At 46.5% G+C, this 14,761-nt stretch overlaps 1 protein-coding gene across 3 annotated transcripts in view; it reads left to right on the forward strand.

The window, feature by feature from the left end:
• Positions 1-14,761, forward strand: part of LOC119457028 (uncharacterized) — a 334,439-nt gene that overhangs the window by 54,089 nt on the left and 265,589 nt on the right. For all 3 annotated transcript variants that reach the window (XM_037718852.2, XM_049669783.1, XM_049669782.1), the window contains exons 10-13: positions 210-448; positions 744-849; positions 1,283-1,397; positions 1,912-2,067. In XM_037718852.2, coding sequence (XP_037574780.2) covers positions 210-448; positions 744-849; positions 1,283-1,397; positions 1,912-2,067 — 616 coding nt within the window. The remainder of the gene's footprint in view (positions 1-209; positions 449-743; positions 850-1,282; positions 1,398-1,911; positions 2,068-14,761) is intronic.

The following is a 14,761-nucleotide window of genomic DNA, read 5'->3' on the forward strand; positions in this document are numbered from 1 at the left end:
TCACTTCTGGTGAGCGGCAGTGGCGCCGTTTTTTTCCAGTTTGGGTATCGAAAACGGCATCAAGCGCCGGCCGAAGACGGTGATGTCGTTTGAGGATTGAGTCTATTGACGGGCTAGACCCATGCACTCACTCAGCTCTGTGCTAGTGATGCCATAGTACGACACACAACATGTCCGAAACAGAGGTCTACATTCACCGGTGCTCGCAGATAATCCTGAAGGAGCGTGAAGAGCGTCGTCAGCGTCACGAGAAGCTTCGGCTTGTCACGGCGGCCAGGCAGAGCCTCCTGGCAAACTCAGCAGCCGAGGTGGTGGTCGAGCTGGCGCAGGACCCAGCACCAACGGAAGGCCCCGAAGACAGTGATCCGCTGACGCCGCCTTCGCAGACTTTGCCGCAAGTGACAGCCGTGCCGCAGGAGAAGCATTTGCACTCCACCAGGTTTAGGGAGTAAGTGAAGGTCGAATCATTTTTAAAGGAGAGGCGAAAAAAGTGCTCAAGATGAATTTAGAGAGCTTGGTGCCTTGCCCTTTGAGCTATTGTTTAATCCTAAATTTAGTTTAGACTGTAAGCCTTCATATTACCAACTCCAGCATAGAGTGATTTCTATAAACCCTTGAAGCACAGGTCAGCTTACGCAAACGGCGGTTTGTACGATGTTTCAGTGTATATTTGACCCGTTGAACGTTTAACATATATTTTAAATTTCTTTTGGAATGACGAATTGTTTTATTTTCTCGAGCAGCTACTGTGACCACGTTCAGACTGCAGAGATCAACCTGACCACCAAGACATTGCTCACTGACCTGGTGTTCTTCCAGGAGCGACTGTACCAAAAGGACCCCATCAAGGTACGTAGAACACAGCATATTCATGCGCAGCTTTTAGTGTACCGTAATTATTTGTTACAAAATCGTAATGGTTAGAGCGCCTTAATTTGTGGCAACGCATTCGTATATCTTCAAAGTACAGGTGCGTCATGGGAGGAGCCTTGCGGGCTTGCCTTCCAACTATACTTCACTATTAAAGTACTATATACGTATAGGCGATGGCTGGTATATGGTGAATGTCCTGATGCTGCCGCCAGAGAATGATTGTGTCTGTGGCTACCCACCAGGTGAATTTATGCAGGAAGAGTGGTTGTTTCTGGCCGTAGTCCACATGCATAATTGCACTTGAGAGGTTCTTGAATGTACATTTGCTATGCCATTCTAATTGTTAAAAGAATGTGCCATCGCATTTTGCTGTTTCCTGCATATATTTTTTTTTCTTGCTTGCCCATAGGCTCGATCTAAGCGGCGTTTAGTGTATGGGCTGAAAGAAGTGCGCAAGTACCTGCTGCTCAACAAACTCAAGTGCATCATCTTTGCCCCGGACATTGAGGAGGTAAAAGCTGAAGGTAAGAATCCGTGTTGCACGTCATTAACGTCCTGCGCTTTGTTTATATAAGCCCGTCGCATTCGGTGATGGGGTCCCTAGCTGTTCCTAATTTTTGCTTCATGTGGCCATACTGGCAGAGCTTAGCAAGCTGCATGCGATGTGATTTATTTATTTCTTGAGGGTCTATTTACTTTATTTATAATTGGAGGCTAAATTGAGAGTTTGATTATGATTAAAACGCATACATCTGGATAAGGAAGTATTCACAGTATGAACAAGACAGACGGTCGCAGGAAAGTGATCATGCTCTCACCGAAGGGTGAAAGCAAAATACAAGGATGCGAATTAAAAGTACTGAGCGTATCGTTCTCTGACACGCTTCTCGCTCTTGGGCTCTGTCAATGTTTGGTGGTTACATATTTACGCCTCGATTTGTAATGAGTATGGGCGCTGGGCTACATTTGAATCGCACCGGGCGCAAATGTTCTTTGCCTATAGCTGTAACGAAGAAATATGCATTCCGGTGCTTGCAGGAGGCCTGGACCATTCGCTGGGCGCCATCATCGAGTACTGCGCGTGCACACTTTGTACCCACGGTGTTCGCGCTCAGGCGCCGCCATCTGGGAACACTGGCCAAGAAGAATGTGGCTGTCAGTTGCATCGGCATCTTCGACTACAGTGCGCGAGAGGTAAGCATGCTGCCACGTTTTTGCTGCCGAAAAAAAAAAAAAATTGGTGGTGCATCATTCTTTTAGAGACGATTGGTGACTCCAGTGCTGTTATCAATCTATCTTATGGTTATGTAGTAATAACTGATGATATGTTTTATATAATGATTACATTGAGCGGCGGCTCATAGCCAGCGACAAATACCCAGTGATCCAAGTTGGTGTCAAAGAGGTTCGTTGAAGATCACCACACCCAGAGTAACATACCCAGTGACCCAAGTGGTACCGACGGTTCGTTTTGAACCCGGTTCCCTCAGCACAGCAGCCCAATTCTCTAGACATTTGACCGTAGACTATCCAGTGACCCAAGTTGGCGGGAAAGAGCATAGGCATGGACATACTTACATACATAAAGACATCCAGCAAACTGGGTGAGAGAGAGAGAAAACTTTATTCGTCAGAGTGGGGAGCTAGTTCATGGGTTCTTCAGGAAGGCCAGATGGCCGCCAGGTGATGCGTGACGGCAACCTCTTCAGCTCACTCCACTTCTTGGAGTTGCACGTCTGGGCTGGAGCTAAGCAGCGCTTCCTCCCACGCTGAAGGTGAGGGAGAAGCCAGGAGATCGGCAGGAGGGGGAACATCCTCGCAGTCCCAGAGGCGTAGCGAGCTCGCCACACAGGTGACTTGCTCTGTCCGGGTAAATGTAAGAGTATACGTAGGGGTTCGGGTATGAGTGTGTCTGTAACCGGCACCAGGTGACCTTCTGACGCTTGTATAGTTTACTGTGTGGTGCAGGCCTAGTATGTCATATAAGACGGTTGAATTTCCCAAAGAATGCTAAAAGCGTTAAAAAAAGATACAAAGCAGACAAAACAAAACGAAAGAGTACAAGAAACAGCAACAGCAACAAAGAGGACTCCTTGGCTGTTCTAAATGTTGCTTCTTTCTTACCTAGGAAGGTTGTTTGGTAAGCTTGACGGCCTATAACTACTACCTCGGCTACGACTTTGCTTTTCGAGATTCACGACGAGTGGCCTGTGGGAGTTGGTCACAACTAAAGTACCTAACTGGAAATGCGCTTTGGTCTGCTGCAACATGAAAATGTATAGCGGAGATCTGCAGCTTTAACCGAAGTTTTGTGCCGTCGATCCACTCGCTGCTCACCGGGGGGGGGGGCAATAGTGGCTGTCTGAGCTGTGCCTGCGATCGCCGTGTCCTTTGTAAAAAAGTAAGGAAATGCCGATCACAAGGCGCACAATGGCTGGCGCTGTCACGTGACCAAAATGGTGAAGGACGCTTAAGCCTTGCCTTTAAGAGTGAAACGCTGTAGCATTCAAAGCTCCCTGACTGCTTCTAACGCTTCCCGGCAACTGCAGCTTGTGTAACCGTAATGTTTAACCGCAAATGCTGGTGTCGAACGCTATGCACTAAGGCGAGCTTTCGTTGTTGTTTTTTTTTTCCCACCACATGGCGGGATCCGCCGCTGCCGCGGTTGCGCGGAGGCGAGCGCCATCTGGATGGTGTTGCAAGCAACCGAGCGGGGCACGCCGCTCCCACTAAGACAAACCTCAAAGGGCAACGGGAAAAGGGGTTATGTCTGAGTTTCCTCGCAACAGAATTATGTTTTCTCGTATATTCAAATTTCAATCCGACGCTATCATGTCTGTAGGTTGTAGGATGCATTTACTTTGACAAATTCAATCAGTTCAGTAACACCTATGCACCACGCGGAGGGCCTGCATGGTTTGGGATGATTTTTCTCCAGCGGACAATGTCGTTGAGACCGATACCGGATTTTGTGCGACATGCGGCCCTTAACGCTTTTGCTTAATATAGCGATGCCCATGGGTATATGGGGCTGTAAAAGGTCTATACTAAAAGGTAAAAGGTTCATGGCTGGGCGGCGCATACGCTGAGCGTTCCCATGTGGCACGTGCTCCTCCTGTTACCGACGACCGTGCTGCTGGTTTGAACCCCAAAGACGCACTGCAAAGCGGCAAACCTTGTGTTACCTGCCCCCCAGTGACACGGGCCAACCACTGACGACAAAAAACTGATGCTTCCCCACTACACACTCTGTATCGGCCTCTATGATCCCGTTTAGAAGAAAGTATAGGTGGCCGACGAAGCAAAGCGCGTCGTTTTTCTTAGTATTTACGCAAAGGCACATTTTGAGGCGCAAGAGAGGCAAGATTCTCTAGCAAGAAGTCCTCACAGAGGTGAGATTCCCCAGCAAAAAGCCCCCACAATTCTCTCTAAGGGCTCTTATGGGTCGGGAAAATGCAAGAAACAAGTTCTCGTGTGCGCCAACTGGTCCAGCAGAGTTTGGCAATGCTTTCGGTTTTTTGAAACAGATGCTGAATCAGGGTAGCTTCGATGTGCAACAGTTTCGTATTTGGCCAAACGAGGAAGAGAGAAACAGTAAAATAAGCCTAATTTAATAAGCTACTAATAATAAGCTGTTAAAATGTTAGCTTAGGCTAACGCGAATTATAATGTGAAACGTTTTTTCAGGAGTGCTCTTGTGCATGCATTGACTCTGTAGCATTTTCTTCATTACCACAGAAAGCTTTCCGCGAAAGCCCATATCATATCTAACCTGCCGCGGTAGCTCAGTGGCTATGAAACGTTGGGCTATGGCGTTGCGCTACTGAGCTTGAGCTTGCGGGTTAGATTCCAGCCTTGGCGACTGCATTCCTATCCCCTGTACCGTGCATTGGGTACACACTAAAGGACCACAGGTGGGTAAAGTTAATCCAGAGCTTGCCACAATGGCATACCTCCTAATCACAACGGTGGACCTCATAGTCAAATCAGGGTTTTGTACCACAAAATTTAATTAATGTATATTTTAAAATATCGCTTTAGAAACTGCGAGCTCACACGCTCCTTTCTCTTTCTTCACCTTGTTCCCATGTACACCTCTTACTCTGTTGGAACTCCGTCGAATGTGTTTGCAGACACAGTTCAAGCAGCTTCTCGAGCTGGTTAGCGCGGCTAAGGAGACTTACGCGGCACTCAAAGAAAGATTGGCCCAAGGCAATTCTCCATCGGACGCTGGTCAAGGAGAAGACAACGACAAACCAGAGTCGCACTCCGTCACTACCTCTGCTGGGAACGCGCTCTGTGGTGGCACCACCCCTTCAGCAGGCGTCATCGACGATGGCTGGGTGACCACGAACGAGGAGTCCGACTCTGAGGACCCCGAGGATTCGCTGATGGTGGCCAAGGTGGAGACCTCAGCGAATGTTGACTCGGTTGCCCGGCTCCTCGCTCTGACGCTAAGGTCAGCTGGCCATGAATCCTAGTCGATGATGTGCATGTCTCTTTTGTAAAGTGTGCCCCCTGTTTTGTGTTGAAATGTTTGGACAACGTGCTTATGCTTATGTGCGTGTGTGTGAGGTAAACATGTGTTCTACGGACTCGTAATATTATGAACTTTGGAAGAGGCTCTTCTGGCAAGTACAAATTCACCATGACAAGGAAAAAAAAGAAACCTGCGCACGTACGCAAGTACACATTGCAACTTACAACTTTTTCGTTCGCTGGACCTCGCTCGAATGAACAGTGGTTCTGTTTTTTGCACTGTGCGCGTGCCACTCGTGTGTAGGCTTTTCTAAAGAAATTTTTTTTTTCGTATTTGGGTGATATCGTGCTTGTGCACTTTCTAAAGGCCTGTCCAACTTTTGCGCCAAAATTATGTCGCTTTTGCTTGAAGCAAAAATGTGTGAGCGAGCTCCCTTTACCATTCTACGACTTCCTGGGCGTGCAACTCATACATAAAGAGCAGCACAAGACATGTGGAATAGTTCGCGCGAATGCATGTTGTGAGAAGTGTATGTTGTATAGGCAGGAACCTTGCCAGTAATGACTGCTTGCGAGCCATGCTTTGTACCCGTGCTGGAGTGTCTATGCATGCTAAGCTGAATGCTAAATCATAACGTAGTACAAAATATGTTGCCATTCCCTGAGAGGATTTTTGGTTCAACGACCCAAATTTGTACTCATTATACTGACAGAAACAGGGTTCTTTGCTCTGACGTGTGTAAACGCTGGAGGTGGCCAGTAGTATATTATTTTAATCGCAGAGAATCTTACTTAAGTCAAAATTATTTAGAAAGTTTTTGCGTGGCGACTAATTGCTAAAATGTGGAAACGTAAGCACGGTAGTTCAAACACTAAGTGTGTGAGTTCTTGTTTTCTGAGAAAGCGGTAACTGTTTACTGTCGGAAGTTTGTTCAGTCATTTTGTTATTTGCTACAAAATTATGTTAAGTCCTGTTGACAGACTCTATGTGTCATGCTCACATGAAAGTGTGCCACATGTATTAGGCAGCACCATATAGAAATATCTCTTGAAGCCCATCATTAAAAATTAAAATATACATATTTCAAGTCGGTTGCGATATTTCGTCTACGGAAGTGCTTCACTTATAGTGCAATTCATTGCTGTCATTGTGCAGGGGCAGAGTTGTTTGTATTGTACATAGGGGATTCATTGGTAGGAGCATACGTCTGGCCATTTGTCATGCCACACATGACAAGAATTGTGCAATGTACATAGCTTTCTAGTGCTGTCTCATTACAATTGCCATAATCTTAAAGATTGCATTTGATTGTCTGCAGTATGACTTTGGATACACTTAACTCTCATGACATTAGGAATCATTCTTCTAGTTTCTAGGTGATATATGAGCATGTTGAAAGTAAATTTATCTACTTAGGACACTTTTTGCTGGAAGGAGAGGAGGAGAAGGAGAGTCCGCTGTTTGGTGTCACTTACACATGTGGAATAGTCTATGCAAGTTCATCTTGTCTGTTCTTGCTGAAATAGTTTATGTGCGTTGTTGAGTGCGGTGAATATCTACCACACAACATTTGCTCGAGGTGCATATACAGATGTTATATTTAGAAAAGAATGATGAAGTTTGCACATTCAATACTACTGATGTACACCTGCGAGAAAAAGTTAGACAACAAATGGTGGCTGCGAAAAAACATTTTTCTTTTTTCGCAGCCTGGGCATGCTGGCTGAAATCAAGTAATGCAGCCTGCACAGGCGTAAGCAATTTCACCTTGCTGCGTTATGCTAGAAACACTATTTTTTGGTGGTGCCGTGGTCTTCAAACTTTTGCTTGCTTGTGTACAGTGAGTACAATGAGCAAAGTGCTGGTGTGAGTAAGCTGCTGGTTTTATGTGTTGCTCAAGAGGCGTTGAAGGATTTATTGGTCCCCATGTTGGCCCCGTGTTCTTTTTTTTTCAGCGCCTTTGTTGTATTTGTTGTACCAAGTAGCATGCTTCATTCAACATCAAAATGAACAGAGGTATCAGAGATTTAATTCCACATATATAAATACACACAATGAAGTTGAATAATTGTATAAATGCGTGATTTTGGAATGAAAATAGCAAACAAAGGGAAATAAACTTATTATCACATGCAATGCCTACGGTGTCCTTGAAGCTATATTGGATGCGTGCACACACGCATACAAACACACAAACGGCTGTATGTAGGTGTTTTACATATAACTCGTATTCAGGCTTTAGCTTAGTCCAAGATGAAGCTGTCTTCTGGGTTACCAGATGCAGCTTGATCAGCAAAAGAACAGCCGTCTCAGAGAAAGCCCAAAAAATAAACCCCGCATCTTTCGATGTAGAGCCAAGATCAAACGGAACATATTCTCTATAAGTTGATTTAATAATTGGGCTCTTTGAAAACAAATTATGCTCTGTATCTGAGCTAAGCAAATACCATTATTAACACATTACCTTTTCCTTTAAAATTGTTGAAAGCTCACGGGTTTCATACAGAACTTAAGCACTTTCTTTTAGCTTCATCCGACTCATTTTTCAGTGTAGTATGTTTTCTTTTTTTTTAACTTTAACTGTGTTTCTCTATTTATTTCCTGCATTTTCTGTTCATTTTCTTGGAAAAGGACCCTTTGTAGCTTTCCCTGTTATTGACTGATCCGCAGCCTTCCTATTATTTAACTTTTTCCGTACCGCGCCCGTTGGGCATCGTTAGCGCTCTATCGATGGTTTGAAACGCCGCTTTCGAGACCTTCCGCGCCGCTCACGGACATACTGCGCTATCAGACGTGATAGAGGAGAACTATATTTTAGTTTTCTAAGCAGTTCGCTTTTTTCTCGCGAGGTAGTGATTTTTAAACGCGCTCTGAAGTTTCGCGATCGTCAAAGGAGTACGAAAAAATGGCCGCCCGCTATCGATGGTTTGAAACGCCGCTTTCGAGACCTTCCGCGTCGCTCACGAACACACTGCGCCATCGGACGTGAAAGAAGAGAGACTAGATTTTTGTTTTCTAAGCAGTTCGCTTTGTTCCCGCCAGGCGGTGATCTTTAAAAGCGCTCCGAAGTTTCGCTACAGTGTACCAAGTTTCGCGCTAGTAACGGTGGTTTCGCGATCGTCAAACCAGAACGCAAAAATGTCCGGCTCCGGAAACGGCGCGCGCGCTTCGAGAGATCGCAGATATCGCGATTCCGCTGCCTCTGCGGCTGATCTTATGGATACATTGAATAGCAGCGAGTTAGAGGACGCTGACTATTAGTCGGACTTTGAGTCTGAAAGCGACGACGACGCTAACCAGCCCGGAACATCGGCGGCCGCAGCCCGGCACGCCCAACTGCTGTGCTTGCAGTTAAAGTTGTGTACCGGAATACCTGCTCAATGAAACAATTAGATTTTTTTCGGAGGTAGTGCCTAATGGACGGCAATACATTTTGTATATCTCATAATTTTCGTAACATTTTTTTTCTTAGTAGATACAAACGTGTCTTTACAAACTTTGTTCAAATTCGCATAATCTTGATTTTAACAATTTATATCTTTTTATGACATACATCTCGTTAATAAAACTTTTATGCGTGAAAAGTGCATTCATTTTGCTTTCTGATTATGTATTACATTAAATATTGAGTGCTGTAGTTCCTTCAGAAAAATATCTGCCCTAACATACAAAAAACACCTATTTTCTCCATGGTAGGGAAAGAATTAATGCATTCAACTGCAGCATTTTTGTTCATTTATGCCTTGTCTTCCAAAAACCTTTATTATCGTAAACTTTACATGTTGCCATTGTTGTTTGTATTAATAATTCTTGTCATCATGCATAGGACGTCCCATTTAGTTTCTAACTATGGGACCTCCTTCTGTATATACTTATCATGTAATTATCCCCGTTTTTGTATTGAATAAACTGATTCTGACCATTATATGGCCGGTACCGCTGGTCTGCATCTTGCGAAAAACCCATGCATCACTAGCTATGGCGCATGTCGCCGCGATAGGTGATCAATACAGCGCGCACAAAACAAAGATAAATAATACTATGCATTATTTTTTGTATGTTTCATGTCTTGCGTGTGCTGCTTTAATAAAAGATGAACCATCACCAAACAGTCCGAATATACACGTATTTCAGGTGCGAGAATGCGTGGGACCGAGAAAGTCCAAACGTGTCCTCGATACTCTTATGCCAGAAAATACGATTATTTTGGCCAGATAAATAGCTTGCACGAAATCTCGTACTTATTGCTAGAAAAGTGAGAAATTGCTGAAGGAATTGGCGCTCTTCTTCCACTATAGTTCGGGTGACGCATTGTGTCAGGCAGCAGCGTCGGCCCAGGAGACGCCCGGCGTGTCCCCTGTATCGCGGCTAGTAGCAAGAAGATTGCTATCACTGGTGTGTTCACGCCCTGAAAGCGTAATATAATGTTTAGCTGCCTGAAAAAAAAAATGTGCTAGGTCAGCTTTTAAATATAATTTGCCAGCACGAGGGGCTGTCTTCATGGCCATTTACAGGAATAACAGAATATAAATAAATTCTGGGGTTTAGCTTGCCGGAACCAAAATTTGATTATGAAGCACGCAGCAGTGGGGGACTCCAGATTAACTTTGACCACCTGGGGTTCTTTAACGTGCATCCAATGAACGGTACACGGGCGTTTCTGCACTTTGCCGCCATTTAAATGCGGCCGGCGCGGCCGGGATTCGATCCCGCGCCCTCGAGCTTAGCAGCTCAACGTCAGAGCAGCTACGCCACCATGGTGGGTAGTAACAGAAGAGGATGCGGACTGGAACTGCGAAATCTAACGCAAGGTACCGTGTATATACCGTGGTGACTGTATATCTCGTTTGGTAAGGGCGTATGCACTCTCCTTGATTTACAAATGAGCATGTCGCTTCAGCTTACCGTTACTATTACTGTCTCGGCAGCCTGTTAGCTCTCTTGAGTACTAGCTAAATAAGAACTAGGCGAGGTGCCCTCCAGTGATGTCGCCGGCTACCTACCACGCGCAGGGCTCCGAAGTTACTGCAATATTAGCCGTTTTTTGTATGTTTGATTTCTGCGCCACCAGGTGGCAGCACCATACAGGCCGCTCACGTTTACAGTTCCGGCAAAACGCCCCAACGCCCGGTTCGCCCGCGTTTACCCGATTACCGGACAAGCTAAACCTCTCTATTGTGTCAAGGCAATGAGGCCAACCGTCCGTGCTCTCTTCGCAGATGACACCATAATAGACCACGCCGGTGGCTCTCATGAAGATGTCTAAATCTTGCAGGTCGACAATCGCGTTCCGTATCTCCCTGGCTGCATCCAACTCGCCGACAGCCATCAGATACTGTACTCTCGATGGCAGCAGAGGGTGGGAAATCACCGATTCAAGTGCCTCGGCACCACTCTTGTCAAACCAGCGGTCAGCAACAAATTGCGCGGCCCGTTCCAGGAAGGTGGCATTGCGCATGAGAATTTTCTTGATGAACGCCCAGTTCTTGACCGCAACGAACAGCTGGGTAGTGTCCACCGTCAAGATAGTGAAATTCTTCTCGAGCGACTTGCAGAATGTGAAAAAAAAAAAAAAAAAAAAAAACGCCTTCGCGGGAGTCATGCTTTTCTGATTGTAGGCTAGCGTGTGGATCATCGAGCTTGTTCGGACAATGTCCACAAGAGCTATTGCGCCACGTCTGCTCTCGCACCAGCTCTCCACGGCTCATGAGGCTGGTGTTTCGGGAGAGTCCATCGAGGAGCAACAGAGTTGATGTCTCGTCCGACGTGAACGTCAAACTGACTGCCTTTAGCAACATCGTGCTTCGAAGGTACATCGCCAGGAGTTCGGCTGAAATATGGTCAATGCCGCCTGGTGTCTTTATCGTCAAATCCGTTAAGTGATCAAGTGTGCTCAAATGTCGGTAGCATCGGGCCGCTAACGGTACTTCGTCGCTGAAGACCCCACCTTTGGTTCGCAGGATGATCTGTTCCCCATGACATTGCGGTGATATCTCGCCAAAATCCTTCTCGTGCGTGCAAATAGTGTACATGCGGATTCGGTTTGCTGTGCCTGTTTCGAGGGCGATCTGGAATAATTCCCCGGGGTAGCGTTGATGTGGCTTTATCACGAGCACCTGTTTGAGGGACCCGTTTGCAGCGAGCGCCTCGAAAAAGGCACGGTGGTCGTCTTTGGTGAAATACAACAGGTTGAGCGTAAGCTTTTGCAGAGAGTTTACTTTTCGCAGTATGTGCACGTAAGGTTTAATGCGCCAGCATGGCAGGCATCCCTGCGAGCGATCAGCTGCCTCCTCCGATTGGGAGACCGCACGGTACCTGAACGTAAAAATTGGTTTGCAGGAGATGAGCTCCAGATGCCGCACTGTTTGCTTAACGGTGAGTGACGTCGCCAAAGTCCACGCATCGTGCGTGTGTATGCGAAAGCTGACCAACTCCAAGTATGCAAGCGCCGCTGCATTCTGCACTGCTTTTGCGATCTCGCCCACGGTCAAAGTCTGCCCCTCGTCCGAACCCACCAGGCGCAGCCACGTGAGCACGTTGTTTCCGCTAAAGAGCCTCGAGAACAGGGTTGCGTCCGATGGTCTCACGCAACGAACGTCCAGGGAGAGGTGGCCGATATTTGCACTCGCCGTCAACGCTTCTAATAGGGGAGACGAGTCTAGGGACACGGCAATAAGCTGTTCGACTTCAAGTACCTGGAGGTTTGCGTTGCACGCGACCACGGCAGCCAGACCAACCATGTTTCCGGTCTCATCGTCGGCGTACAGCTTGCGCATGGCGAGCTCCTCAAGGTGCTGCAAGTTCCGACATTCAGCCATCAGCTTATGGTGATAGCCGGTGGGAAGTTTTGCTCTTAGGTTCAAGGTCCTCTAGTGTCGTGACATGCTCAGGGCGTCGCAGAAAATGACAAAGCAAACGAAACGCTCGAATACCCCCCATCCTTTTACTTGGATCGATGTCACGCACGTGTGGTATGCGAGCAGCCAGTGAAGAAGTATCGCACGTTCGATGCGTGGTGTGTAGTCCCGTTCGTCCACTCTGTATTCGAAAAAGAAAACTTCAAGCTCTCCCGGAGCGTCCCGTTCTCTCATCTGCACATTGATGGCTTCCAAGGCATAGTTCCATCCGTTCAACTGTGCCAAAACTTCGCAAACATGACGACTTCTGTCGCAGCATGGCGCCATGAAGTCGGCTCCTTTCTTGATCAGGATCGATTTGAGCTGTGGGACACAGCATCGCCATGAACTTTGCGTGCTTCCATAGTTCCAAGTCTTTCGGAGCCATCACCTGCGGCTAGCGACAATGGCACATTTAATGATCGACAGCAGCTGCGACGGGAGCTATTGTCTAAAAAGTTTTCTCAATGATCGAAAGCATGTAGACGAAGTAGTCGCACTTTACGCAGAAAAAAAGTGTTGAGCTACTGACTCACAAATTCGGTTTCGTGAATGTTTTTTTTTTTTTTCTTTCCGTCATCAGTCAGCTATACCGACGCCGAAAACCGCGTATAAGGCCTCATTTCCGCGAACGTGACAAAATATTTACATCATCATTTAATCCGGCAATTTCAAACCGGTCTTAAAGTTCAGCCGGTGCTTAGTCATTAAAGGTATTTTCGTTGGATCACAATAATTGGAGTTATTGGTCACGTGGTATGACAAACCGCGGGCGCACCTTGGTCGGCCCGGTGCAGTGGTCTTAATCCACGCCATGACTGTGTCGACGAAAGCTGGGCCGGTATTTCGTAGCGATGCCTTATGCCTTATTCTATATTAGTCTTATCATCCACCGCTCATGGCCGGCTGATCTCATTGATAACGTGAGCGGACCGTCGCTCTGACCACTGACCAAGCTGACCAAGCGCGAAAAGGCATTAGTATCGGAAAGGCATTGCTACAAAATACCGGCCCTGGGCTTGCACCGCCACTTCCGCGTTTCTTTGCATTCGACATGGAATAAGTTTGGGACGGTGTGGTGCGCAGGTGCTGCAAAGAACTGACTGTAAAATACTGTAAAATTCGGTGGTTTGCTTGGCACGATATCTCATGAGCCGAGATCCGCTAATAAATTTTACAGGTGGATAGTATAAGATATGCAAAAAACGAATACTGCGACGACCACCACCGACCAGTTTCATGACGACCAGTTACATGCTGGTACTTGTAGTCATCCGGCCGCTCCAGCCGCCCGGAGTGCCTGGGCGTCCTGTTTCCGAACGATTTTTGGCAATCTTTATGGTTCGTGTGGAGCCATAGTGCGTTGGGAAGATTTACCTGCTGCGTTCCTGGGTGCCAGCAACAACAGCACAAAGGACAAAGGCTTCGGATTCTATGTTTTCCCTAAAGAGCGAAAACTTCGAGAGGTGTGGATCCAGCGGATTAATAGGTGGTACTGCTATAGTACACAGCGCGAGAAGAAACACGGGGACGAATAGCGGCCGCATTTGGATGGGGGCGAAATGCGAAAACACCCGTGTACTTAGATTTAGGTGCACGTTAAAGAACTCCAGGTAGTCCAAATTATTCCGGAGTCCCCCCCCCCCCCCCCCCCCCCCCCTTCGGCGTGGCTCATAATAAGATCGTGGTTTTGGCACGTAAAACCCCATAATTTAATTTTAATTTAGCCTTTTTTATTTGTGAGCCTCTTTTATATTTGGAATAATACGTATATTTACTGCTGTTTATGTTCAAATTTTCTGTAACCAAAACCAACTCCCCTCTGCAATGCCCTTGGGCACTGAGGGTATTCTAGGTAAATAAATAAATAAATAAATAAATAAATAAATAAATAAATAAATAAATAAATAAATAAATAAATAGAGTGTTATAAGACCGAAATACACGGCTTTCTTTGTTTATTTTCACCTGCCAGGCTGAAGTTCCCAGGATCTCAACTGTGCCACCCGAACATGAGCAAGAGGACGTCTCTGCCATCGCTAGCAGCGACAGCAATGATACTGTCTTAAACGGCTTAATCGACCAATGCGAATCACTGATAAAAGTATATCGCGGCTGCTCATAATGGAGAGCGGCGCGTATTCACGTGCGCGCAATACATGGGACGCTCGCCTCACGCCACGCAGTCGGAGTTTTCGAAGCAAGCGTACCATTCGCTTGAATGCAAATAAAAAAGCGTAGCTTGCATTGGAGGCACAATGCTAAACAGACAGCGCGCAAAGCTGACGGGCACCTAGCTAGTCCTGGCTTTTAGGCTAGGCAAGCACTACCAAGTCATACCCAGCATTTCCCGGAATTTATTGATTATTGATCGATTATCGATTAGTTATTGATTGGCTATCGCAAGGTATTGGCCTCGTGGCTAGGCCAAGCACTACTAAGTCATCCCCAGCATTTTCCGGAATGTATTGATTATTGATCGATTATCGATTAGCTATTGATTGGCTATCGC

The sequence above is a fragment of the Dermacentor silvarum genome, chromosome 6 (genome assembly GCF_013339745.2).
Source record: "Dermacentor silvarum isolate Dsil-2018 chromosome 6, BIME_Dsil_1.4, whole genome shotgun sequence".
Lineage (NCBI taxonomy): Eukaryota > Metazoa > Arthropoda > Arachnida > Ixodida > Ixodidae > Dermacentor > Dermacentor silvarum.